This window comes from Echeneis naucrates, chromosome 23, assembly GCF_900963305.1.
Source record: "Echeneis naucrates chromosome 23, fEcheNa1.1, whole genome shotgun sequence".
Lineage (NCBI taxonomy): Eukaryota > Metazoa > Chordata > Actinopteri > Carangiformes > Echeneidae > Echeneis > Echeneis naucrates.
The window spans coordinates 4416450-4441709 of record NC_042533.1 but is presented as its reverse complement, the minus strand read 5'-3'; the positions used below and the strand labels follow the sequence as shown (position 1 = coordinate 4441709).

The window sequence follows — 25260 nt, the reverse complement described above, 5'->3', positions numbered from 1 at the left end:
AAGGACCCCAAAGGGCCCCAGAAAGGCCACTAAAGGAAATGAGGATTACTTAGATTTTCCTTTAAACCCCCTGAATTAGTTAGATAACCAGAGGGTGAGCCAGGTGATGATTTCTTGCACTAACGGTAATCCTATAAATACAATTGTGGTTCTGCCTAAAAATAATCTTAGATCATGAGGTGTTGTGAGTCAGTAAACTAAACATGCGCTCTCTCTGGTCTGGCTTGTTCATGTTGGTAATGAAAGTCAAAGCCAGATTCACCTACTATGGGGGTTTGTTATAAAAGTTAAGGTCTTAAATAGCATTTTTGGTTCAAGTACAAATAAAAAAGTAAAATCATGTGGAAAGGAAGTCAATAAGGCCAGAGTTTATTTAGTTTATAGATCATATAAAACATAGCAATCGTGGCACGTTTAGTTACAAACCAAACTGCTGTAAGATAACATGTTTCCCCATGCACAAATATATGATGCAAATAATATCTCTCTCTAAGATGTTAACAAATAATAGACTAAAAATGAGGAGCCGAAATAAAGAACAGATATAGTTAATGTCAAGCTGCATAATGCACATTCTTAGATGTATGGTGGTATTTTTAAGTGCTAGACTCTTTTATATCACGAGCAGTTTTAGAGAATGTGAGAACTGTCCACAACTGAGCAAAAAAATTATTTGCAGTAAATAAGACACTTCAAAATGCAGTAAACAAACATCTGGATGTATTGTAAAGGGCCAGCTCACACATATTTCCCCCTCATCCCTGTTTTAAAATATAAAAATTTGTCAAGGCAGCACCAATATGGATCTTTTATTGAAAGGAAGACAACAAAATTTAAATAATTTGAAATGATGCATTTGACACACAGTGAAATCACTTCAATGCTAAAAAGAAGAAAAAGAAGCTCTTCATGTCACGTATACAACATAAGCGCCACAGTTTAAAACCACAACAAAACAAACCACAAGTGGGAACCTACAGTCACGTGTCAACCCTGATCCTCATTTGACATCTGTTAGAATTTGTTCCCTTTGTCTCTAAATTTGCTCCCTCAGGATCAGATAGTTTGGGGAATTCAGTCAGTGATGGCAGTTCAACATGTGCAGGACATATTTGACTCATCCAGCTGCAGGACTGAGGAGGAAACAAATTGGTGGTGATGAGGCTATTTCAAACTTTCAAGGTCAAGGAGCAGGTTCATGCAGGGCCGACTTTATTGCCATGGCAACAGTGAAAATGAAGGCCAGAAGTCATTTGCCTTTTGAAGAACTGACTTGAGATTGATATTCCAATCAGACACACTAGATTCATCAAAATCAAATTACAAGAAATTAAATTATTAGAGCAAATAAAGAATGTAAGAAGCAGATCATTTTCCTTTTCCTTGTTATTTCAAAGCAAAATCAATAAACATTAGTCAAACAAGCCAGCATTAAATTCCACAAAACGAGTTTATACATCAGAATAGGTTGAACACTTGTTTTAGCTTCAACATTGTAATATGCAGTTGCAATGTAATATAAGATCATGTAAAAAGGAGAGAAAATAAAAAGTTTTCTAATTTAAAAATGCTGATATGAATGTCAAAGACAAAAAATGATACTATAAAAACAATTTACTCAAGTCTAATTCTAAAAACAATTTAATTACACCCTGCCATTATCTCTTGATTTCCTTCCCAAATGTAGCCTCTTTCCTTTAGAGGCAGAAGTGACTAATCAAGATGAATAAACACATTACACTGCAATAAATTAAATTATTAAATGATTAAATCAACTGTTCTAGTTAACCTCCTTTATTGCCTTCATGATAAATTTGCCAGATGTTAAATGCTTAATGATTATTATGAGTTTGCAAAGTGAAATACTACAATTGACCCAGAGGAAAGTTAAATACCACAGATTTTTCCCCAATACTGCTCATTTCCACACTAGCGATTACAAAGGTGTTTATTCATCATCAGTCATTCAGTAATTCAGAAGCTGAAGGAAAGCTTAAGTTGACAATGTACAGCAGATATGACAGCCGCCCAACTCCTGATGCATCATGGGAAATCAGTTGAGGGAATAAAGTGATAAAGTGCATCAGGGTTTAGCAGTGAACACAATTAATTAAACCCCCCACACATTAAGATAATGATAATGAACATCTAAAAAAAACCTTATTAAACCTAACTCAAGGGCAATTATACCTTTATTTCTATTAAATTATTGTATCAATCAACTGCCTATCTGTAAGTTGTACCTTTGTGTTGATTAAATTTCTTGTCTCACTTTCTTTTTTTTTTTGTCTATTTCATTTTTTTTTTATCTGACAGGGCTCCTTCTTTTGAGCTGGATCAAGTTCAAATGCCAGCAGTCAGTAATCATGCATAGTTCAGGTTGTTCATCCCTCTCTCTCACCTTGGCTTTTTGTCTTCTTTTTCCGTCACTGCCATTTCTCTACCTGTGGCTCCTACTGTTGTGCCAAGTTGTTCAGGATCTTCTCATACCAAAGGCTTATTTGGGTCACTTCTCTAGAGATTTCAAGGGACACTGGGCTTTAGGATGGAATTTCATTTGACTTCACCCTGATGCTCACATAATTTCTGGTTTCACATTCATACAAACAACAACAAACTCTGGCCTTTAAACTCTCCACACATGACCCCATAGCAGCAGGGACATTGCCCCCAGTGCCTCAGTCACTGAAACGTGAAGAGCAAGAGCGAGACAGGAGAGAAAGGGTAGGAGAGTTTCTCCATTCGATGGGTGGGACAAAAAAGGTCTGGGTGGTCCTTTTTTCCCCCGTGTCCCACTGGTGCACCCTGTAATATTGTACAGGAAGTCATTAAGAGTCCGAAAATATCACCTCACTTCCAGGTGGCAGCCACGGGGCGAACGCCTGCACCCGCCTTGGTGCCTTTTGACCCCAGTGACTGACCTGAGCGGCTCCGCAGGTCACGCTCTGCATTCTCGCTCTGTGCCTGCTCTTCGTCATACCTGGTGGCAGCAAGAAGCAGAAGGCGTCAGTGGGGAGATGTAGGGGAGAACAACAACGGTGCCTGATGTGGGGAGTTCCTGTTGCCCCCCCTGCCTCTGTCACTAAGCACACATTACACACACAATAGACCTCAGTCAAAAGAGTCCTCTTGCATATCCGCCCTTCGATAGCTCAGTTGGTAGAGCGGAGGACTGTAGTGGAAATACCAGGCATCCTTAGGTCGCTGGTTCAAATCCAGCTCGAAGGAGTGAGTTTTTAACTCCGGAGAGGTGTGGCTGCAGGCAGGGTAATGTCAGTTCCTCCACCACTAACTCGCACACTAATTTGCATACCACATGTTAAAGTTTGACTTGTTTGGTGATGGTTTGTGAGCAGGCTCTCACACCTTCGATAGCTCAGTTGGTAGAGCGGAGGACTGTAGAGGAACTAACAGGCATCCTTAGGTCGCTGGTTCAAATCCGGCTCGAAGGAGTGTTTTGGTTTTTTTTTTTTTTTTAACTGAGGGAGGGACCAACTTCCTCTATGTCACAGAAATATGTGGTGAAATAGTAACATGATTTCAGCATATATTCGTAATCTCTCCACACAGCAGTGTACTGACAGTAACAAACAGGCGGTAGCTGATTTCACTAAATTCTAGACTGACAGAACAAATGCTTCCCTCACTAACATTTTCTGGCAAAACTTTGCAAAGCCATTTTTCAGATAATTCACTTAAGCTTGCAACCAAACAGACACAGTTTGCTTAGAAAAGGGCACAGGCAGAAGGGTTGATCCCTTTATACTCAACAGATGTTGAACAGTTTGTTTTAACAGATGCTGCTTGTTCTGAGTTTGTGCGGTGAGTCATGAATTTGTGCCACTGCCACAACAGGCCTGTTCAGCATCAGCCGAGCCAAACTCACGTTTTCCTTCCTGTGCTCATCACAACACTTGGCGCTCTATGCTCTAAAACATCCAATTAAAACCAGATGACATCAATTCTAGACACTTCTTTTCTCCACTCTGTCAGTTTTGCTACTGGAAACAGGGCAAGAAGATAATATTCAGCAGAAGAGCATTATACTACTGCTAACCATACTACAGTTGTAACCAAAGGAAACACATCCCAAGCAAAACCCAGTGAGGAATCCACAGTGTGCATGTCTAATTTAAAATTTAACTCCTTCGAGCCGGATTTGAACCAGCGACCTAAGGATTACTGTCATTGCCACTACAGTCCTCCGCTCTACCAACTGAGCTATCGAAGGTGGTGTGCAAAGAGCGGCAATGAGAAAGACAGCTCGGCTACGACCATGTTGAAGACTTTTTTTTTGAGTTATTTCACCAAACTGCCAAACATTGCTTTCACTGGAGCTACACTGCTTGTGCAGCCACAAAAACCTCTTCTTCAAGCTTGAAATGGAAGAGCTTAACATATAAGCACCACATTCACTTGACCAAACAAGCTATCAAACCAATGCTGTCATCTAAGTGTACCACTGAGTACTAATTTATAATGCAATTGTAGTGCAATAATGTACTACTAAGTGCGGATGTTATAATGTACTTTTGATAATCATGTATTTGTGTAATAATGTCTACACTATACTCATGTAACAATGCTGTGCTGAAATTGTGTTGTGAAGATTTCAGCACAGATTTCTCTGATATGCAGAAAGTTGTTCCTGACCTTCATTTGCGGCCGCTCTCAAAAGCAACTCCTTCGAGCCGGATTTGAACCAGCGACCTAAGGATGTCTGGCATTTCCACTACAGTCCTCCGCTCTACCAACTGAGCTATCGAAGGCCTGGGACACACCCACCAAAAAAGTACTAATGAAACCCTTCAGAACAGGCAGGGCAAAGGCAATTTTGCCTTGCCTGGAGCCACACCTCTGAAACTGAGATAAAAGTTCACTCCTTCGAGCCGGATTTGAACCAGCGACCTAAGGATGTCTAACATTTCTACTACAGTCCTCCGCTCTACCAACTGAGCTATCGAAGGGTGACACAACAGCAAGAGCAGATCAACACACAAACTTGAGTGAGTCTGAAGGTCAGTGGAAGAGTTCAGTGTCACTCACAGAACTTGATAGTTTCCCAGGGCTTCTCGGGGTGGGCTGCGATTCCAGCGGCAGTCTGGGATGTCCCCATTGGGTGTGACAATATTGAGGGTGTCATTGATGAGGTTGTACTTCAGGATGCGGTCGTTGGCCGTGCTGGAGGTCAGCGAGGGCGAGGCGTTAACCTGAAGAGCACAAACACATGACATTTACATTACAGCAGAATGCTGTTTTGCATCAAAACACACGGGGATCCAGATTGTGAAAACAGTACTTAGGTTCACAATGGTCGGGCAGAGGTGAATAATGCATTGTGGGATCTGAACTGACTTGAGTACATTGTTTAAAACCCCGTTACAGAAGCTCTCATCAGGCAGGAAATGTAGCTGCTAATCTGATAACAGCGGCGCGCACTGGAAAACCTTCCCAAAGAAGGATGAAGCAACTATTCTGATATCGAAACATGCATACATCCTTAAGTCAATTATACAACCGCAAAGACTTATATTGGTGCGCGTTCGGGTTTATGAGAGTTGGCTAAATTCATAAATGCCTTCATAACTACTGTAAAGTCAAACCAAAACACAGCAGAAGCAGCAGAAATAGGGAATAAAAGATTTGTGGCACAGGTTTTGTTGCTCTGTCACTAAGGACCGTTAATGCCCTACAATTAACTTGGTGCCAACCAAAATAGATCAGATTTGTGTCTGCGAACAGAAATAGTTGAGACCTAGCCTGGAAACCCAGGAATTCATCGTGCAGCTGTCAAAATGAGTGCAGCCAAAAAGGTGACTACACAACAAGCATATTATTCAAACTATGAAAGATTGTAAAAGATGACAAAGGCATTCTGTTTTTAGACCAGTATCAGCCTGCTTACTTCTGAATTTCTGCAGGAATAACTTGCTGAAGGGGTTAAAGAAACGCCTTCAGCACAAATTAAATAAGAGGCACATGTCCAAATATATACACACAAAGATTAATCTCAAGGGCATTTAAAGTTGCTCAACAATCAAAGGAAAAGAACATGAAGTCACAGCACAGGCATGTGCAGTATCTGTGGGCTTCGGAAAATTGTGTAACGTCTATATTCAGGTATTACACAAAGAAAAAAAAGTGTTTTGTTTTGTTTTTTTTGTACAACATAGTTTAATTTTTGGTCAGTAAAATCCCTCTTTATCAGAGTTCATAGGTGTGTCAGTGCAGAATAACAACTTCTGTTAAATTACTCACCTCAATAAGCCACGGCTTCAGCTTGTCATCAATAATGATGTCATACCCGTAACATTCAAAACAGTGCTTGTCGTTGTTCATGACAGGCTAGAGACAAAAAGAAGAGTGACTGACTAATTACTGATTGTAATGTGGAAGTTCAAATTTTCAGGGAGTGATTCAGGAAGGATGTTAGCAAATAGCAAAGTACAAATACATCAGTAACTATTAGCACACAGCAGCCTGCGGAAGTGGATTGGATCACTAAGGATAAAAGGCAAGTATGCATTAGCTTGAGTGCAAAGTTATTCTAAACACAAAAAGACATACAGCTGTGTATTTAAAAGTCTTTTTACAGCATCTCAACAGGAACAACATCATGTATATTTTTGATCAATGCCGCTGTTACAAGCTCATGCTTTGGGTGCAGGACAAAATCTAATATGTAACAATGAATATAAACAACATTCGCTGTCAACATCCTAAAATTCTTGAGAGTAATGTGACACTGTGATATAGAGAAAAAAGAACCTGATCATGGCCTCTACTTACAGCCACAGCTTTCAAAGACTGCACCACTATCCAGTGGATCTGGTCAAACAATCGGCTGGTCACCTCCTTTCCTCTGGTGCTCTCTAGGTACAAACGGAGGTTACTGACCGTCCACTTCCCTCCATGGACATGGTTGTAGTCATCCTGTATGAAAGGCATATGGTCTAACTAGGTATTGGATGATTTTTAGTGTAAAAGTTTGCAAAAAGATTTAGAGAACAACTCTGAGAGGAATATCGCCGCCTAAAGATTATCAGTCAGTGTCTTTGGACCAATACAATATGGGATGTGTAATTTGTGACGTGGTTCACCAGTTTTATGCACAAGATTGATCCATCCTGGGAACTAATTATGTGGCTGCATCATATAACAACCAATTTTATGAAAATCCTGTAACATACAATAAAACCTATTTACTGAACAATGTTGAAACAGCACACTCCCATAGCAATATTTTTATATGTGTAACTCTCTATGGATGCCATCTGTTCGATGAAGACGTACCCCATGTTTTTGGATGGCCACATTTGTGAGGTGAACAAACATGTTATCCAGTTCACTTGTACTGGGTGTGTACTTCACTGTGCAGAACCGGCAGAAGCCCAGCTTGTACCTGAGAGTCAAACAGCGATATACAGAGAGCTCAATAAACAACTTCAGTAACATCCATAATAGCTGTGAAAAGGCTCAGCTACAGCTGAGTAATGTTCACAGTCAGGTCTTACATGTAGCATTTCAGAGGCCGATAGGTGGTCACCAAGACATAAAGACGCAGGTCAAACTTCTTCCCTCCTATCAGCAGAGGATTGTCGATGTACAAGGAGATGACATAGGCTTCCTTACCACTAGATGCTGCTACAAACCTGTGGGCAAAAAAGCAATAAGACATTTTAGAAGAGCAGATATTTCGAGCATTTTGGATGTTTACCTGGAGAGCAAATGGTTAAAAATGAGATTGAACAGGTTTTCATTTGGCTAAAAGTTTAAAGTAGGGTAGAGAATAGAGCAACAACAGGTGCATTTCGTTTTTCCCCATGAAATAGAAAGAAAAAAGAGGAACTACACCAAAAATCTGCGTACGGTTTAACCTCAGAGGATGGTTTCGGTGGCTGTGGTTGACTCACGTAGAGGTGCGGCTGTCTCTTGACCACTTTTTGATCTGGGACAGTTTGTTGATGAGGAAGATGCCTTTGCCCTGAGCTTTCCCGCACGGCTTCATGATCCAGGTGCTCGACGGATTCTTACGAAACTCCTCCACAAACAAATTATAGTCAGCGGGAAGCATGAACGTCACAGGGACAAAATCTGCACAAAACACAAAGAAAACTGTTTAAAAAATAAAGATATATTAGACAATCATGTGGGCATTCCTACACCCATCTCTCACCCCACATACCCAGATAAATGTATTTTCCATTCTCATCCTTCTCTGCCAGAGGGCTGCCTTCCTTCTCCAGCTCCTTGCGGTAGCGTTTGATGTTCTTGATCATCAGGTCCTTTCTGGTCAGCTCATAATGGTTGGGAAAGTGGTTGACCATCTGGTCATCTGACAGGCGGTAGCCGGTGTCCACACTGAACACATTCCTGATGGTCTGGATGCTCATCCTGCATGCAGACACAAACAATATACCACTTTAAAAAAGTATGGACCTTCAAAATAAGTTCTGTAATATTATTATTATTATATTATAATTATTAATATATTATAATATTTATATTTATATTATGTACACTGCCATCAAAAGAAGATGTTGCAGTTTTAACTCAATTATATGACAGCTGTTGTCTGAGCTTTTTATATTTACATTTTAGATAAAAGAGAGAGAAGAGAAAATTAAACAATGGTCGGTTTTCTTCCTTCCTCTGTCTCACAGTCACAGAATCATTATGTTTTGACCCTTTGAGTTGAACTGAACCTATTTTGGGAACCACTGCTGAACTTCTTCACTATTCATTATATAAAATAGGTAACTCCTCATCTTGCATCGTTAACTACCTAATAATATAATATAATACTAACATATCGCTTTGGCTTTTGTGTTTTGGGAACATTTTTCTTATTTGTAGGAAGGATTTTGAATGCAACACCTTTGCTTTTGTTTAGTATTTTCACATTTTAATCGTTTTACACAAGCAAAGAATAAGAGTTCAACACATGTGGTGTGGATGTGTTGAGGGTGTATTGTGGTGATACCTACCAGTAGAAATTCCAGTCCTCGTTTTCTGTGACTTGAATCCATTCTCTTTTTTCAAAGTTGTTGATGAGCACTGATTTTTCTATGTCTGTCACCCACTTCACCTTACCGGCCATGGTGCCTCCCACTAAGGTGGAGCACAGGACAACAGGTAAGATCAGACAAACAAGCAGAAAGGACTGCATGCATAGCTGTGCAAGGCGAGAAGAAGGGGGATGCATGCAGAAAAAGGGCATTGCCTCTGTGGTTTCCACCTTGTCCCCACCTACCTGCAAAACAATGTCAGGAAACAGCCAGTCATCAGCATCAGCTAGCCGGGCTGGCTCAGCTTCTAGCAGGCTGCTGCAGAGGCTGGGCGGACATCACCGGGTCACTGGTGCAATCTCATCCGACCGCCGTTAGCTGAGCTCACAGCCGAGCATCACCGTTAGCACACCGTGTTAGCATCTTCTATTTATTTTACTGCTAACAAGCTACATGTATTGATCCGGGCGTCGGGAAGCCGGACAGTGACGACACCAGAACTGCTCTTCACAATAAAAGACTCTGTTGTTAATCCCATATATTTGTGCATCTACACGTGTGATTGTGGCTTTTTATGATTTTTTTTTTTTTTTTAAAGAAAAAACTATTTTTTCTTTAAATGTCTCCAAATATTTTTCACGATACCGTAATGGGTTTGGCTTCCGGGAACATAACCTAGCAACGGAAGACGCAGTGACGTCAGTGCAGGGCGTCATCTCCGCGGCGTGCCAGCAGGGGGCAGTGTTTGACCGCCTGTGGCGTTTAACAACAACAAACACACAAAGACACAAAATACTGAATTTCCTGGGTTTGTTGAGTTTTATGATTATCTGTATTATTGTCTTATTAACAGATGATCACTGATAATACTGTACTTTACGTAAGCCTGTGTCATAAGGGTGACCTAACACTTACTGTTATTTTATTATATAAACATTTTTATGTAAATCATTTCAGATTAAAAAGATGAAGAGATATATTGACAACACTTTATTGGCAGCAACAGTATAACAAATAGATTACATATTTTATACAAAAAAATTTTCTGGCCAGAGATGAAGAAAACTTTCTACATAAATTGAAAAAAATAAACTTCTGACCGATGGATGATACAGTCGTCAGCTTCTGTTGTAACATTTATGACATTTATTTCGATTTTTTTTTTTTTAATCTCTTGAATTGAAACGGGTAGCGCCCCCTGGCGGTGACGCAGGTAAAGGGCGTGGCCAATCACATTTGCGGCAGTTACCTGAGAGCGACAAGATTAAAGGGCGCTGCTGTAAGTACAGGAAAACACGTAATGGAGATTTATTTATTTTAAATACTTATTCTAGCTTTCACGATGATGTTTTTATATTCATTACAGGGCGGCGTCCAAATTAATCTGCAAAAAGGTCGGTTTGACTTCTTTTTTATTGTTTACTTTAATGATGGGATCGTTCATGTTGGATAAATGTCTAACATGATACTTTTGAAACACAATACAAGATACCAGTTCATTAGAGATGTAGTTTGTAATTTCAATCAATATGTGTTATCTTCCCAACGGCCTTTGTTTGCTTTGGGATGATCCTACCTCTTTGTTATGAGGAAACTACTGTTCCTCTGAATTGTAAAGTTTTTCACATTTTTTACTCAAAAACTGTCGCTGGAGGTTGATGTTTGGGCTTTCACTGTGACTATATTATTAAAGCGCCATATTTTAGGTGATGGTTGATGGTATTTTCTTTTCTTTCTTTTCTTTCTTTTATTGAAAAAATCCTCCAAATTTATAGGGATTTGCACACTTTTAAGGCCTCTAAGGAGATTCTATGAAACCATTTATGCTTTATTTCTTCTCGGTGGATCTAAAAAGGCAGTTTGCTTGATTTGAGTTATGGAAATGGAAACATTTGCATTCAGGCACATGATTGCAGACACAACAGGAACTGGCTTAAGGACAGGTGCACTTTGGAGGCTTCAAGCAAGCCAAGGCCCTGACAAAACACTAAATAAGAAGACGTGATCGGGTAAAGAAAAGAAGGTAGATGGGATGTATGGTTTCCGTGTAAAGCAGACTTAAACATCATGTCCTTCAAGGGGCTAAAACACACTTTTGTTGCAGTGTGTAGTAGTAATGCTGGACTTAATCCAGCAGATGATGTCATCACCACAAACCTAGGAGAGCCTGTTTTATCAACCTGGATTTTCTCCCCAGTAACACAGTCGCCACCTATCCTGGTAACCTGACCCAGTATTTACACAGCCTCTTTATGACCGTTGGGAGTCAAACAAGGATAACACAGAGGCCATTAGGTTTCCCGCACATCGAAGGAAAGTGCAGGCCCTTTTATCTCACACACAGTAATATCAATAATTTGCATTTTAATGGTTCTCTTCTCAGAAAACAGAAATGGTGGAACAAACAAGACAGCCAAGCCGTGTTGCCTCTCTTCAGGCTGGACCTGGCGAGGTGGACACTGGCACACTGATAGGCATCAACCTCAGGTACAGCCATGACACCCACACACTAGTCCGACTGTTAATAACAACAACAACACGACACAATTCAACTGCAACTGCAACTGACATGTGGGATCATTTGGACCTAAAACAAACACAAAACGAAAGCTTTTTTAGCTTTAGCGTTTAGCTTTTTTTTTTTTACAGATGGGTTTATCTTTTCTTCCTGATGACACCAAAACAAATTAAAAAAATCTGTAACTGAACAAAATCTCTGTTTGTTCCTGCTTCAGAATCAGTGACAGGACCACACGTGCCTTTGGGCGCCAGTTGGCTCTAATTGGAGACCAGCTGGACCAGGAGTTGACTAGCAGACGGCCAAACTGGCTACCACCTCCACTGCACATACTGAGACCTACTCAGGCACTGACGAGGACCATCTATCGGTAAAAAAAACAAACAACAAAAAAACCCTTCTCATGTTATTTAACGCATTGGATGTTAACGGATCTGTTCACAGGGATATCCACAGCCAGGTTTGGGGCTCCCAGGGTCTCTCTGCAGCACTGAAGGCCTGGATAGAGAGCACCGTGCCTGGGCAGCGGATCTTCAGAGCTGAAGCATGGACAGCCTGGGTAACACTCACTCTTTTGCACTTTCATTTTCAAAGCACCAAGATGCTAGACGAGTCTGATTTAGCAGCATCTTAGCAACGACACAGCAAAACAGTAAAATGACTATTTTCATTTCTTTGCCTGAAGCTTGACTCACTGTGCCTTATTTCTCAGGTGTCCAATTTGAAACCTTCAACCTGCACTGGCTGGACCGGAGGAGCTCTTGTGATTGTGGCACTGGTGGCTGCACTGTGGATAGGACAGAAAGCCTAAAACGGCCATAAGCAGGTCTTTTTGGCCATTATACATTGACCAAAAATCCAAAAAAAAAAAAAAAAAAAAAAAAAAAACTGTTTGCAAGTGAGTGACAATTACTGCTAACTGATTTGTTTCTGCTGTTTACTATAACTTTTCTTTTTATACCAATTTAAGGAGCCGTACTGAAGTTGATACTGAGAACTGTGAATTGGACAAGTAAAAATATTTTGTAAAACTCAGGATATGCAGATATAGTTTGAATCAGTTTTAAGGAGTTGGCCAGCACATTGTAGCAGTGACGTGTTGGCTCACAACACGTCCCACATGACCGGACTGTTGCTGGCCTGCAGTCTTTTGCATCTTGATTGTTTCTTACTGGATTAAGAGGCCAAAATAGTTTTTTAAAGATTCCACATAGCCAGGGTTGATGGAAAATGACGGGAGCTGGACTTTCTGTTGCAGACTTGAAAATGCTTTTCACGTGATACAATTAAAATTCATTATGTCAAAATGCTGCAGTCTCATCAATAAAAAGGAATTTATTTAATAACACCAACAAGACCTACAGAAGCAACCACAAGAGCTTGCAGATCTCACTGGTCTTGCTGGTCATGGTGGGTTTTTTTTTTTTCCCCCACTGAGTCCATATCTCTGCATGATCAGTCTTCATACGTGGTGACTTTCACCTGTGTGTACATCTTGAAGGCCTTCCTGTTGCACATTTGCAGCGTGGCGCCGAGCTGCTTTCCCGGGCCGACCTCGTACGTCTGAGGGAAGTTCTCTCCCTGCATCCTCTCGTAGATCTCATGCATGGTTTGCTCCCACTTCACAGGAGACACCAGCTGCTTGACCAGCTGCCTGCGCACGTGGCTCTCACTCATGTAGCGTTTGCCGTCGACATTGGAGTAGACGTTGATCTCGGGACGCCGCACCTGACCAGGGGAGAAATCTAGGTGTTAGATTAGCCAACAAAATGAAATGTGGATGAAATTAACTGACAGTGAGGATATTTTTTTTAACCAGTTGAGGGGCTGATAGGGGTTAAAAGCAGTTGACTGACCTCCACCTGTCTGAGCACCTCTCTGAGGGGCTCAGTAGCCGACGCCATCAGCTCAGTGTGAAAAGCTCCACTGACTGGAAGAGGTTTGGTCCTCATGAACTCAAGACGTCTGGAGTTTTTTTGGAGGAAATCCAGAGCCTGGAAAGACAACAGCATTCATTTATCACAAGAAAAACCCAAAGCTCACCCTCAAAAAGGCTCCAAGAAAAGATTTAGATAAATATATGAGATTTGCTTACTTGCTGGTGTCCTGCGATGACCCTGCCGTCAGGGAACAGATAGTTGGCCACAGAACAAACCGGCTCTTCGATCCCTAGGCTCTTGCAATACTTCTTAGCTTCCACACACGCATATTTGTACTGAGCTTGATGTTTCCCGATGACTGACAGCATCCCACTGGGAACCAGCTCTGATGCTTTCTGCATGGCCTCTGCACGAACTTTCACCACATACAGAGCTGGAAGACACAGGAAGGGTCAATAAAACAACTTGTGTTTGTCACTGAGCTGCGGCCTTGTGCTGCACGAGACAGGGAACGCGTCACGTGTACCTTCTGCAAAGTTCATAGCACCAGAAAAGACCAGAGCAGCAAATTCTCCAACACTGAAACCTGCAGCAGCAACGCATGTCTCAATGGCCTGTGGACCCATGAAAAGAAATGATTCAAGGAGAAGAAGCTGGTGCCTTAAAACAACAATAATTATAATGTAATGTATAAATGTTATAACATATACATAAAATAAATAGAAATGATAGGACAAACGATTAGTCAGCAACAATTATGATAATCATTTAATTTGTTTGGTATCAACATCTTCGGACTGAGGTTGACATTTAAAGATACAAGACTGGGAGCTCCTTTTTTTTTTTTCTTTGTAATACGAAAATTGTCTTTCCAACAATCAGGTTAATATTAAAGAACAACATCCTATGAAAATAAATTGTTATTATTCTTTACCAATTATTCTTGTGATCAATTATTTTGGACAGGAAATTTTTTCATTTTATTTATTTATTTATTTTTTTTTACACTTTTCTGACCAAAAAACAGGTAAATGAACTGATAATGTCGTCAGAGTGACTAAAGCACTGACTGATTTAGATCAGTGTCATGTTGGACCTGCGGGTTCTCGGCGTTCAGCCTCTCCACCGCAGCCAGGGAGGTGACGAACACGGCCGGCTGGCAGTGCACCGTCCTCCGCAGCTCCTCCTCCGGGCCCTCCAGGCACAGAGACAGCAGGTCGTAGCCGAGGACCTTCCGGGCCACCGCGAACATGTCCCCGACGTTAGGGTACTTCAGAAGTCCCCTGCCCATCCCCACAAACTGGCTGCCCTGCCCCGGGAAGAGGAGCACGGAGCGGCTGCTCGGGTCCTTCCTCCGCCTCCGGCCCGGCTCCTCCGGCGCGCCGTCCGGGAGAGGAGCGGAGGCTTCGGGCGGGGGAAGGTGAGCCGAGTACGGCCGGCTGAGGCGGACCGCAGACCGGAGCTTTCCTCTGGAGGCTGCTGCCAACATGGTGGTCCGATTAACCCGGCGGACCACAGCCCGTCAGCCGGACTACAGGCAGCATGACCCGGCCGTGGAGACCGCCATACTGTCGGCTCAGGGTCATTTCATTTCTCTTCCGGGTCAGGTTTCACTAACATCTGCTGCAGCGCCCCCTTCAGGTCACAGCGGGTTATAGTTGTTCCAGCGAAAACGATTTACCCTTAAAATCCTTCTTTAGATCGATCCACAGAAAATTAACTGGGTACAAATACAATTTTTTTGTGCAACATCATTGTAAAATACCAAAATTGCATCTTCCAGCTTCTGCATGTGTGAGTATATATGAAAATTATAAACTGTTACAGTTAAATTTATTCACATAAATGCATAATATTATGAAAACAAACAGAAACTGCGTAGTTTAAAAGTCACGTGTTCACTATTTTTAGACAGCAGAACCTATAACTTTGATATTTCTGTTGTGCAATTTCTTGTTGTGTATCTGCCACATTTACTGACAACAATAGCACAGGCCTTCAACAATTTCCAACTGAGTATTTTTTTGGATCAACAATGTTTTTTATGTTAGCCGTCAAAGAAAAGAACAGACTCATTCCTGTTCAGTGTTGTATTCAGCCCCACTTACTTTTGAAACTTCAGCTCCATCATTACATTCATAACTTCCTGTGGTTTCAGTAATCAGATTAAAGCAGAGAACAGAAGTCAACACATCAACAGACACCGTAGAAAGAGGGGTTGTAGCAATTCAAATGGTTTGACAAGTAAAATATCACAAAAAGAAGTTTTATTATTCACAGAGAAAACTTGATTTGTACAAAACTGTGAATCTTTGTTCATTTTAGTCAAATCTTTTCATTGAATCTTGCATTGTTATCCATCTTAGTGTGCAACTCTAAATATAAATATAATACGGTGCTCCTTTTTTCCATCCTTTCTATCTGCTATCTTCTCCTTCAAGTCTCCAGACAAACGAAACGTTCTTTCATCCTTTTCGAACTCGTACAATAGAAAACTCGTTCACTTAACTGTTAATTTGGTTTATCACATTTGTCCGTTGGGTTTTCCCTGTGATTCGTCTGAGAGGTGAGCGCCCTCCATCTGCTCCTCCAGCCTTCGGTTGTCCTCCACCGTCTGGCTGTTCTGTTCGACTCTGATCTTGAATTTAGAGATGAACTCGTTGCTGGCCAGTGCTCCTTCCTTTTTGGGACACGTTTGTTTTGATGATAGGCGATGTTCCAAACGTTCTGCAAAGATGAATAAATAAATCAAAATGTTCTTGGTGCATTTGTTCATTGTTTCCATGTGACTTAAAAGCCATGGTTCGTAATAATTTTAATGTGCAATTTGTCATTTCTGTATTTTTCTTTTATCTCAAAAATAAAGATAAACAGTGGAACAGATACTTTTAAAATAAAATTTAACATTTAGTTAAAAATAAGTTCTATTAACGATAATTGAAGTTATTAAAAAAATGCGACCACCAGAATCTCTCAATCATTTATGATTTTTCTATAGTTAACTCAACTTGATTGTTAAGCACATTGTAACCCCGATTAACAACTGCTATAAATATCTGTTTCTTCATACTATTATATTAATATAACACGGATTATAGTTCTAGACGAAGGGCATACTAAACCTCCAGGAGTGATGGGCGTCATCAAGCGGTTCAGCTGGACGTTCCAGTGTCGCACATGTTGACTGGCGTTCCTCAGCTTCTCCTGAACCTCCTGGAGTGAGAGGATAAACGCAGCATGTTGTGAATGTGAAGGTTTTCACGATGCTACACATATTTATATCCTCGCACACGTCCTCTTTCCCACCTCCAGGCGCTGGTGGCTCCTCTCTCGAGATGCCTGCAGATCCTGGAGCTCCTGAGAGGCCGAGTAGAGGGCGGAGGGGGTGTCCTCGTCTGTGCTGCCGTCTGAGGCCTCGTTTACGGAAATGAGGCTCTGTAAGGCCCTCTGCTGCTCCTGCAGGAGCTGGTACTGCTTCTTCTTCTCCTCTTCAGCCTCTAGCAACCTGAAGAAAAGAAGAGAGAGTAGAACAAAAGTTAATGAAAATTTAGTTTAAAGTTTAAGTTTAAAGCCAAGTTAGTGATGGCCGTCTAGGTGCTGGTTTGACCCATTTTCCTTCAGAGTTAGCAGCTTAAAATCAGTCGAAATCCTCCAGCTCCAATCTGCTTCAAGCAAACTGACATGATACATGTAATTTTAGATTCAGAGTGACGCACACACGTGCCATTATCTACGTCATTATCTTATTTTCTCGATTACAAATAAACATCACTCCACTTCATCAAAGCTGCGGAGAAAGCCTGTGAATCACTGTGTCTTGAAGCTGTCATCAAAAGTATGAAAAAGAAAGTAGCTGTTTTTTTGTTTGTTTTTTAAGTTATAGGTATCCCAAAGCGGACAGCTGTTTGTAAACCAACCAGAACACTGTGGAAGTTCTGTGTTTAAAATCTCTGCACAGTTATTTGTGAGTTTTGGTGTCACACAATGAATTAGCCCTGTTGTAGAGCGCAGAGGGGGATCTGCTGGGTGTCTTTGTTTCAGACCTCTGCAGCTCCTGTCTGGCCCTCTCCTCCTCTAACCGAGCCTGGATCTCCATGTTGAGAGCGGCTTCAAGCTTTAGCTGCGTCAGCTCCAACTCATGAATCCTCTTCTTCTGCTGCTCAGCCTCCCGTTCCTTCTCCTGCATCTCTGCCTGCATGCTGTCTCTCAACTGGTGGCAGACACACACACACACACACACACACATCACTTAAGTGGAAAGAACTGACCTATTCCTGAATCACCATTTCCAGGAATGCCATAAAATCCCTAAAGGTTAACTTTGACTTTTATAATGCCAAAGTGTTCTTGTTGTTTTCAGGGATCAAAGCCAGCAGAACAGACTGATCCATTTCAGAAGAATTGTAAATAAATGCTGTCATCTGGCAAACTTTTTCTCACCATCTCAGCCTCTTTCAGCTGTCGCTCCAGGTCCATCTGGACCTCCCTTTGTCTCTTCCTTTCTCTTTCTTCTGCCTCCCTTCGTCGAGTTTCCAATTCCCGTGCATGCTGCAAAACACAGACATATGCTAGACTGGCGCTTATTGATGACACATAACGCAAGCGACCTTAACATGATCACATTATGGCCACTCCCTTAAACCTGCCCTCCATCTTACCTGGATGATGCTTTCGATCTCCAGATCCTGCCTGTCTCTCTCTTTCTCCATCTTCTCCATTTCTTGGATGTTGGAGTCCTCTGATTGGGTGCTGCAGCTGCTGTGGGTGCTCCGGCTGCGCTCACGGTGGCTGTGTTCCCGCTGAACCCGCCTCTTCAGTTTGAGCTCGTGGTGAAGGGAGGACTTACCCTCACCCTGGAGTCGGAGGGCTGTCTGGATGGCTGGAGAGGTCAAACACACAAATGCACACACTGATCTTAAGGGAAACTCCAAAGGAACAGTTGAGCAGTCATCCTGATTATGGCGGTGGTCGATTTCCCTGGAATGTACATTAGAAAGCTTGGAAATTGGCTTCAAATTGGACAAACAAATGTTTCAAATTTTTGCTTGAAATATGAAATATGTTCACCAAAATAGTCACTGTTGGAGGTCAAAAGACGGCAAACTATAGCTAAGGAACTCTTCAACAAAGTCGTGATAAATCGCTGTTGTTAATGTGTTGGTTTTCCTGTGCACACCAACACACCTTGAGTCCACTCCACCTTCTGTCTCTGGTCCGACGCGCTCATCTCGTAGGTTTTATTGTGGGTTTTCACACAGAACATGCAGCGTTTTCCCTCCCGGTCAGGAAGAGACTACAGCAGCGGGAAAGAGAGACAGTCACAGCTGGATATGAAACATCTGAGTGCAATGGGCACGTCTAACCCAGAGTCAGAAAGCTTCAAACGTTTCCTCACCAACCTCTATGACGCAGCTTTTTTCCAGCTGGATTTCTCCTCTCTTGTCTTTCAGGTCCTCGCTGACGTAGTACGCCATGGAGCAGGGCTTCAGCACAAACCAGCGCTCAGTCCAGTTCCTGCGCACGTGGCCCTTTTTCCACATATAACCCTGAAAACAAAGATCAGGATGAAAATGACAGAAAGAGCGGATGAAAAAAAAAAAAAGAAACAATGAACACACGCAGACACAACACTCAACACTCACCCTCTTCAGGACGTTGTGGTACATCTCCAGAAAGACCTCGTCCAAAGCCAGACTGAAGGCTTCAGCACTGGTGACCTTCAGCAGTTGGCCTGCACTCATATGCTCCAGGAAAGTCCATACAGACATACCTTCTTCCAGCAGTGTGGCATCCTGGGATATTAAGTCCTCCAAGGGCTTCCTATCCCACTCCTCATTCATCCCTGAGGAGATTTTCTTGAGGAGATACTCCATCTAGAACCATTCAGATATCAGTAAGTAATAACATTTAGGAATATGGGCTGATACGGGCAAACTGTGTCAGGATATTTCTGTACTATTCCATCACTGAGGAACGCTGCTGTGCTGACAGTACAAAAGCAGTTTATTTTGATCTCTGGTGACAGGAAACCAAAAGCATTATGGAGGAAGTGCAGGAAGGAAGAGCCTCATTAACTAACGTACTTGCACTGCTGTGAAAAAATGTAAAATGGTCTGATGTTGATGGAATCTAGTATTTTTTCTTGCAATGAAAGCACCTCACTTAGCTACATTAAAATCTCTGTGATCGCCTTGTTTTCACATTTCATTTGTTCCTCCTGTCTTGTTTTTACACTTGCATGTTTTATCTGGATTTGTGACACTTCTCTCTCAATACATGACGGCAAATCTTTGACTTTTGCAATCGAAGAAAGGATCGTGGACTCAAGTTTTCTGGGCTGAACCGCGGTCAAATCAGGTCTCACCCCAAAATTTTCAAGTAAAGTTTGCTCACGACTTTGAGTGGCGGCACGAATTCTTCTCTAACACGCTAAAGCTCTCCTCATTTACCTCCTCCGGTATCATCACCAGCGGGTAGCGGTCCTCAGACAGGAGGTTGAATAAACAGAAGAGCTTGAAACAGTCTCTCTCCGATAGCAGCGCTCCCTGTGGGACCCCCTTGAAGTTCTTCTTCATGGTCATCATCCAGCACAGGTCGTCAAACTTCTCCTTGTCGAACATCCCTTCTTTAACCTGAAACGAGCAAAGCAAAGCCCCCCGATGCGGATGAAACACCTCCACTGTCAAGTTGTTTTTGCTCAGTTTGAAGTGAGCAAACGGCAGCGGTGTTCGATACAGACGAGGCGGATGACTGTTCCCCCAGGGCAGAGGCCTTATCTGAAGTCCATCTTTGAAATTTTAGAAGATTCCTCTCATTTTCAACCGACACGCTAAATGTATCAGCATCAATGATAACAACTATTTCTGCTGTTAGTTAGCAGTCGTGGGATTACAGTTGTCTTTATCTGTTCACTGTCACTGCTATTATAACGTTCTCTAGCTGCCATTTTTAACCAAACCCTTTTTTAACTTCCGTTGCGAACAGTCACAGCGTTCACAAATTTTTGAGATACTTTTTGGGCTAGAAAGGTCAAAAAGTTGTTGACTTGAAAAGTGCATCAACATTAACTGCTACTGCGGGCAAAAGGTCCACCCGTTGTTGAATTTAGTTACCTTATCCAATATATATTTATTGAGGTAGGGCATGTAGCCATGATTAGACACCGGCCCGTCGTCATCGTCCTGGAAGTGCTCCTCGAGAGCCACGGGGTCGTGTGGGATGTGCAGCACAGTGTAGAGGTTGTGGGAAAGCACCTGAAGAAGAAACACATTCTATTTATAGAATATATTATGTCTAAAGGTTAGCATGTACGCCGATTCCTGTGTCTTTCCTTCATATCGCCACACACACAAACACAAGTTCAGACAGCTGGTCCTCTGTGACTAAGCATGTCAGGACAGCTATCAGACACTTCCCTGGATTTTTCTGTGTAACGGGGGCTCAGTCAGACATGCAGGGACTGGACAGAGAGCAACATGACGGACAGAAATAACACAACACTGAGGCGGCAACATCAGCTTTCTGCTTCTGGATGTGTCTGTCTTGCTGTTTTATTTCTTTAAAAGCCTTCACGGTTTTGTCCCTGAGCGACAGGACAATTTAAAAAACAAACAAACAAAAAAAAAAAAAAGTGGACTTTGAGCTTGAAGCTGAGACTGACTGACACCTCAGCTCTAATCTGAGCAGGTTGCATTTCTGTTGGAAGAAAACCTTTCAAATATTTTAACTTCTTCTTGAGCATTTGTGGCGCCTATTTTAAGGATTTCCTGGATTGTAACGTTGATTCACGGTTAATATTTTAGCACACACAAAAAAAAAAACCAAAAACAAAGAAGTTCAAGCAGCCCAGTTCTGGTTCTGTTCAGGCGCACAAACACATATTTGATGCCAGGATCTTACCTTTAACTGCGATTTGGAGACTTTCCCACACTTCTCCACGTCCAGAGATGTGAAGGCGTACCAGATGGACTTGAGGAGCTCGGACTTTAGGTCCATTTCGGTCGTGTGCAAAAAAAAAAAAAAAAAAAAAGCTACATTTCCAGGCGCAACGCAGAGCTTTGGGGCTTTTTTCCGCTTTTTTACGCAGCAGCAGCAGCGGCGGCGGCGAGAATTGCCAAATAAAATGTGGGGCAGAGCTCAAACTGCTGCAAACTGAGAGGGACCAAAATGAGTCAGATGTGGGACAGACTTAAAGAGGCGGAGAGAAAGAAGAGATTAAGCCCACACGGCCCAACTTGCCTCATTTTGGAAACACTTTATTTTATTTTAAACTTGTAATAACATGGAGGAGTAAAAGAGAAAAAGGTTGATAACATTTATCCAGACAGTAGCCTGCAGGGAGGATTTCTGAATTCCTCCCTCCAAATGCATTGTATCCCTGTTGTTATCAGATTCAGGAGGCTTGCACAGGATTTAAGGACACACCCATCTGTGTACAGGGTTTAAAGCCAAGCAGGTTCTGGGACAATACAGAGCAGCTGAATATATTTCACTCCCAAAGGTAATCTGTGTTTTGATGCCGAGTGTTTCTTTTGGTTGTTTATTCTTTTCACATTTCTTCCTCTGTCAGTCATTTCACGTCCCATGTGGTGAATTTTCTGCTGTGTAAATAGGACAATAACCCAGCCAACACTGAAGTGGTTTACAGAAGCATTGAGAGGAAAAATAGCTGCTGTGGTTTTCTTGGGTGAAGGTGTTGGAACATTTCTCAGAAGGTATCTTTCATCGTAAGTGAAATGAGCATGGATGTTGAAGCAAATTAGGTTAGGCGAGGACAGTTTGATCAGACAGAAAGCATCAGCAAGCCTTTTCAGAGCATAATGTGGGCTAATCAATACGATAATTAGGTCAGTTTAAAGGCCACAGCCCAAAGCCTCACCATGTCTGAGCATTGACGTACGCAGGTTTTAAGGCAAACCTGACGATAAATAAATGTAAAACTACTTCCTGGATATAGTTCATGATTTTCTGCTCTATAAACTAATCAATGCTGTGCCAGGCTGTTGTGTTTCATCATGGCCGACACAGCAGTGCGCCTGGATCTGTTGTCTCCCTTCAAGGGCAGATCTAATCACGGCTGTCTCAGGTGGTAGAAATGAGATGTCATTCAGATAGCCATAATTCAGACCTGCCTGGCTAGAGGTCGTATATGAGGACCAACTACTCCCAGCGCTGAGAATTTACCACTATGGCACCCGTCCAGTAATGTCGCTCACAGAAAATTAAGACCTGGACGTACTTCCCAGGTCTTTTAAATGCAAATGGAGGTTTCACACCAGCCACCTGTCCACGAGAGAAAAATGTCACATTAAAAAATGGTCATAATTCACACATTTATTATATTCATATATGCTTCAGATGTGACTTCACCTTGCTTTGCACTACATCACCATTACATTAGAAGAATACTGTTACCATTTGTATATTTATGTATTCAAGGGCAGCAGACCTTGACATTGCCTTTCGCTGTGTTGAATCAATATCATATCCCATGATCAGACAGAAGATCTTTTCTTTATTGTTGACAGATATATTTACAGTTTTGGTCATGCTTGTTTGCACTGTTGGTGATTATTAGTATGGATTATATATTGAATATGGGAATTATATATATATATATTAATCATACATTGCCATTACAAGAGCAATAAAAAGGGAGATCCTGAAAATGAAAGGTGAGATGATGAGGCCAGAAAATAAGAGAGGCAAATGAATTTGTATCATTTCAATTCATAGTGTAATCTTAAAACACATTATTATAATAGCTGTTTCTACATTTAACAGAGGAATAGTTAACATTTTGGGATAAATACTTACTTGTTTATAACGAGCGATGGAAAGATTGATTTCTACGTTAGCTAAATGTGAAGCTACAGCCAGTATGTCATCTTAATGTAGCATTAACATTACAGAGGAAAACAGCTGGCTCATATCAACAGCAATAAAAAAAAAAATCAATATATCAACAAATGTGTGTAAATGCATTAAATAGACTGGCTAGGTCTTTCTCCCTGCAACTAATTTAAAATAAAGACATGAAATCAAGGCAAACTAAAGTTGAGACTCAACAAGAAATGGAACAAGCATATTCTCAAAATGTTTAACTCTTTAAGCTGATAATAGTTGGATGTTGAAGAACTTAAGAAAATATCCAATCAGGTCCAGGCTTGTACCAGCTGTGTCAGGCCGGTAGTGGGTCATGCTGAAGCGACCGAGCATTGTAAAAATAGTATTCATCATAAAATTCGATGTTGTAAGATAAACTTGTGCTTCAGAGCATACAAACTCAAACAACACAGTGACATCTGCATGAAACAGATTTAAAACATTCAGTGTCTAGCACAGTTAACATCATAAACAGCCTGTCAGGTATCCAGTAAGTAAGGAAGTGGCAAAAACATCACAGACAGTATTGCGCTATTTCCTAAAGCACCATTCTAACACAGTTTGGTCTTTGTGGCAGAAAACTATATGACACGAACATCAAGTGGAAAACTGCTGGTGAACATTCCTGTGCATTCAGTGAAATCTACAACATGAGGTAACTTGTGGAAAAATGTGATAGCAGCTCAACTCTAAATAACTCTTTAATATCTATTCATACTCTACACTGAAATATATCAAGTCATGCTCTTGTTGAAACAAAACCGTACAGCAACAAAAGGCAGAAAAGCATCATTTTGTACTACCATAATAACAGTTTACTTCCAAATCTGCCTAATTAATGGACAGAAGTTTGAACCCAAACATTTAGTGTATAATATGCAGAAAAGAGAGTCAGGCAAACAACTGCAGTTGCAAAGAGGGACAAGTTTCTGGTATCCGAGGTGTTTTACTACTCTAAGTTTATGTCAGAGTCACTAGTTTGAATGATTTAAGCTTAGTCAACGGAGAGGAAGCCAGTCAAAGACACAAATCAGTAAATTAGGAATAAACATCAGTGCTGGGGTTGGTCAGTGAATCCAAAACTGATCCAAGTCTGATCCAAGATACAGAATGTGTTGTCAAGTTTCTACAAAGCTTTGGCTTTCCGTTAATGGTGAACCCAACTGAATTTAGAGCCTGGATTTTGACCTTTGACCTCAATTTTGAACATGCACGTCTTTTATCTTTGAATTACTATCAGTAATAGTAAAAATCTAATAGTTACCATCATATATGTTGTATTGATAATCTAAATGATAATCATGCACAACTTGCAGCAGGTGAGTCAATTGTAAGAGAATTTATGGGACTAAGTAAGGCTGGATAGTCAAAAAACTCCCCACAACTTTGCAACTCCATTACTTCTTTGAGGGTCATACCGCCTCCCGCTTGGATTCTTGGTTAAAGATTGACCGTTAATGTGCTACGACTCTGCGATGTTGTCTTGGTGCGAGTTTGTTGGCTAACAGACAAGCCAGGGCAATGCCTCCGATCTGAGTGAAAGCTAATCCCAGCACCGTGGCAGCGATGTGGAAGACGTTGTCGTTGACCAAACTGAAGACTTTGCGGAAGCAGCCGTGAGGATGGATCCCTGCAGCAGCTACTCCTTCGATATCATATGACAGAAGAGGTCGATTCCTGCAGCCCTTGCGCCTCACGCAGCAGCTGTCCGGCAGGGACACGGAGGTACCGTTCTCGTTGGGGAGGAAGGTCATATGTTGGATAGCCCAGTCTGACGTTAGCCAATCACGCCAGCCCTCAGCTCCACAACACTCCAGGGCTCTCTGCAGGCTGTCTAGAGCGTCGGCACGACCTTCATCCTCCGTGTAGCCGGCCACCGCTCGCTGTAAGCCGCTGCGAAATCCTCCTGCAATGTCTTCGCGGTAGAAGAGCCCTGAGAGTCCAGCTGCCAAACCGGCTATAAGTGCAG

General features: G+C 41.8%; 3 protein-coding genes and 5 non-coding genes across 8 annotated transcripts; 2 read left to right on the top strand and 6 right to left on the bottom strand.

The window, feature by feature from the left end:
- Positions 1 to 2222: 2222 nt before the first annotated feature.
- On the bottom strand, positions 2223 to 9432 carry ttll1 (tubulin tyrosine ligase-like family, member 1). The gene is made up of 10 exons (XM_029495234.1): positions 9254 to 9432; positions 8988 to 9111; positions 8186 to 8394; positions 7914 to 8094; positions 7515 to 7652; positions 7294 to 7402; positions 6790 to 6933; positions 6259 to 6345; positions 5047 to 5210; positions 2223 to 2980 (listed from the first exon to the last, which is right to left on the bottom strand). The coding sequence occupies exons 2-10, from the start codon at positions 9098 to 9100 to the stop codon at positions 2851 to 2853; spliced, it is 1275 nt and encodes a 424-aa protein (XP_029351094.1). The 5' UTR covers positions 9101 to 9111; positions 9254 to 9432; the 3' UTR covers positions 2223 to 2850.
- Positions 3142 to 3228, top strand: trnay-gua (transfer RNA tyrosine (anticodon GUA)). The gene is given in 2 exon segments: positions 3142 to 3178; positions 3193 to 3228. It is a non-coding gene; the product is annotated as a tRNA-Tyr (tRNA).
- trnay-gua (transfer RNA tyrosine (anticodon GUA)) lies at positions 3366 to 3452 on the top strand. Its single transcript is given in 2 exon segments — positions 3366 to 3402; positions 3417 to 3452. It is a non-coding gene; the product is annotated as a tRNA-Tyr (tRNA).
- trnay-gua (transfer RNA tyrosine (anticodon GUA)) lies at positions 4145 to 4231 on the bottom strand. Its single transcript is given in 2 exon segments — positions 4145 to 4180; positions 4195 to 4231. It is a non-coding gene; the product is annotated as a tRNA-Tyr (tRNA).
- On the bottom strand, positions 4683 to 4769 carry trnay-gua (transfer RNA tyrosine (anticodon GUA)). The gene is given in 2 exon segments: positions 4683 to 4718; positions 4733 to 4769. It is a non-coding gene; the product is annotated as a tRNA-Tyr (tRNA).
- trnay-gua (transfer RNA tyrosine (anticodon GUA)) lies at positions 4881 to 4967 on the bottom strand. The gene is given in 2 exon segments: positions 4881 to 4916; positions 4931 to 4967. It is a non-coding gene; the product is annotated as a tRNA-Tyr (tRNA).
- Positions 9433 to 12841: 3409 nt separating the features above from the next.
- On the bottom strand, positions 12842 to 14967 carry mcat (malonyl CoA:ACP acyltransferase (mitochondrial)). Its single transcript, XM_029495646.1, has 5 exons — positions 14503 to 14967; positions 13933 to 14020; positions 13622 to 13839; positions 13383 to 13520; positions 12842 to 13254 (listed from the first exon to the last, which is right to left on the bottom strand). The coding sequence occupies exons 1-5, from the start codon at positions 14893 to 14895 to the stop codon at positions 12982 to 12984; spliced, it is 1110 nt and encodes a 369-aa protein (XP_029351506.1). The 5' UTR covers positions 14896 to 14967; the 3' UTR covers positions 12842 to 12981.
- A 963-nt stretch (positions 14968 to 15930) lies between these two features.
- On the bottom strand, positions 15931 to 21401 carry def6c (DEF6 guanine nucleotide exchange factor c). The gene is made up of 12 exons (XM_029494979.1): positions 21306 to 21401; positions 20519 to 20659; positions 19856 to 20038; positions 19049 to 19279; positions 18806 to 18952; positions 18591 to 18699; positions 18065 to 18285; positions 17847 to 17954; positions 17450 to 17616; positions 16713 to 16911; positions 16529 to 16619; positions 15931 to 16133 (listed from the first exon to the last, which is right to left on the bottom strand). The coding sequence occupies exons 1-12, from the start codon at positions 21399 to 21401 to the stop codon at positions 15931 to 15933; spliced, it is 1896 nt and encodes a 631-aa protein (XP_029350839.1).
- Between the last annotated feature and the right edge of the window lie 3859 nt (positions 21402 to 25260).

What these genes read in the sequence shown, in the direction of transcription:
- def6c (XM_029494979.1), bottom strand. Translation starts at nt 21,401, where the DNA reads ATGGACCTAAAGTCCGAGCTCCTCAAGTCCATCTGGTACGCCTTCACA. An exon ending in AAAAAAGCTGCGTCATAGAG is followed by an intron (nt 18,700 to 18,805) that starts GTTGGTGAGGAA and finishes CCGCTGCTGTAG; the next exon opens with TCTCTTCCTGACCGGGAGGG. An exon ending in AGCTGAAAGAGGCTGAGATG is followed by an intron (nt 17,617 to 17,846) that starts GTGAGAAAAAGT and finishes GTCTGCCACCAG; the next exon opens with TTGAGAGACAGCATGCAGGC.
- mcat (XM_029495646.1), bottom strand. Translation starts at nt 14,895, where the DNA reads ATGTTGGCAGCAGCCTCCAGAGGAAAGCTCCGGTCTGCGGTCCGCCTC. An exon ending in TGCTATGAACTTTGCAGAAG is followed by an intron (nt 13,840 to 13,932) that starts GTACACGTGACG and finishes TGTGTCTTCCAG; the next exon opens with CTCTGTATGTGGTGAAAGTT. An exon ending in AGGTGCTCAGACAGGTGGAG is followed by an intron (nt 13,255 to 13,382) that starts GTCAGTCAACTG and finishes TCCCCTGGTCAG; the next exon opens with GTGCGGCGTCCCGAGATCAA.
- ttll1 (XM_029495234.1), bottom strand. Translation starts at nt 9,100, where the DNA reads ATGGCCGGTAAGGTGAAGTGGGTGACAGACATAGAAAAATCAGTGCTC. An exon ending in TGGAAAATACATTTATCTGG is followed by an intron (nt 8,095 to 8,185) that starts GTATGTGGGGTG and finishes TGTTTTGTGCAG; the next exon opens with ATTTTGTCCCTGTGACGTTC. An exon ending in CTGGGAAACTATCAAGTTCT is followed by an intron (nt 2,981 to 5,046) that starts GTGAGTGACACT and finishes TGCTGCCACCAG; the next exon opens with GTATGACGAAGAGCAGGCAC.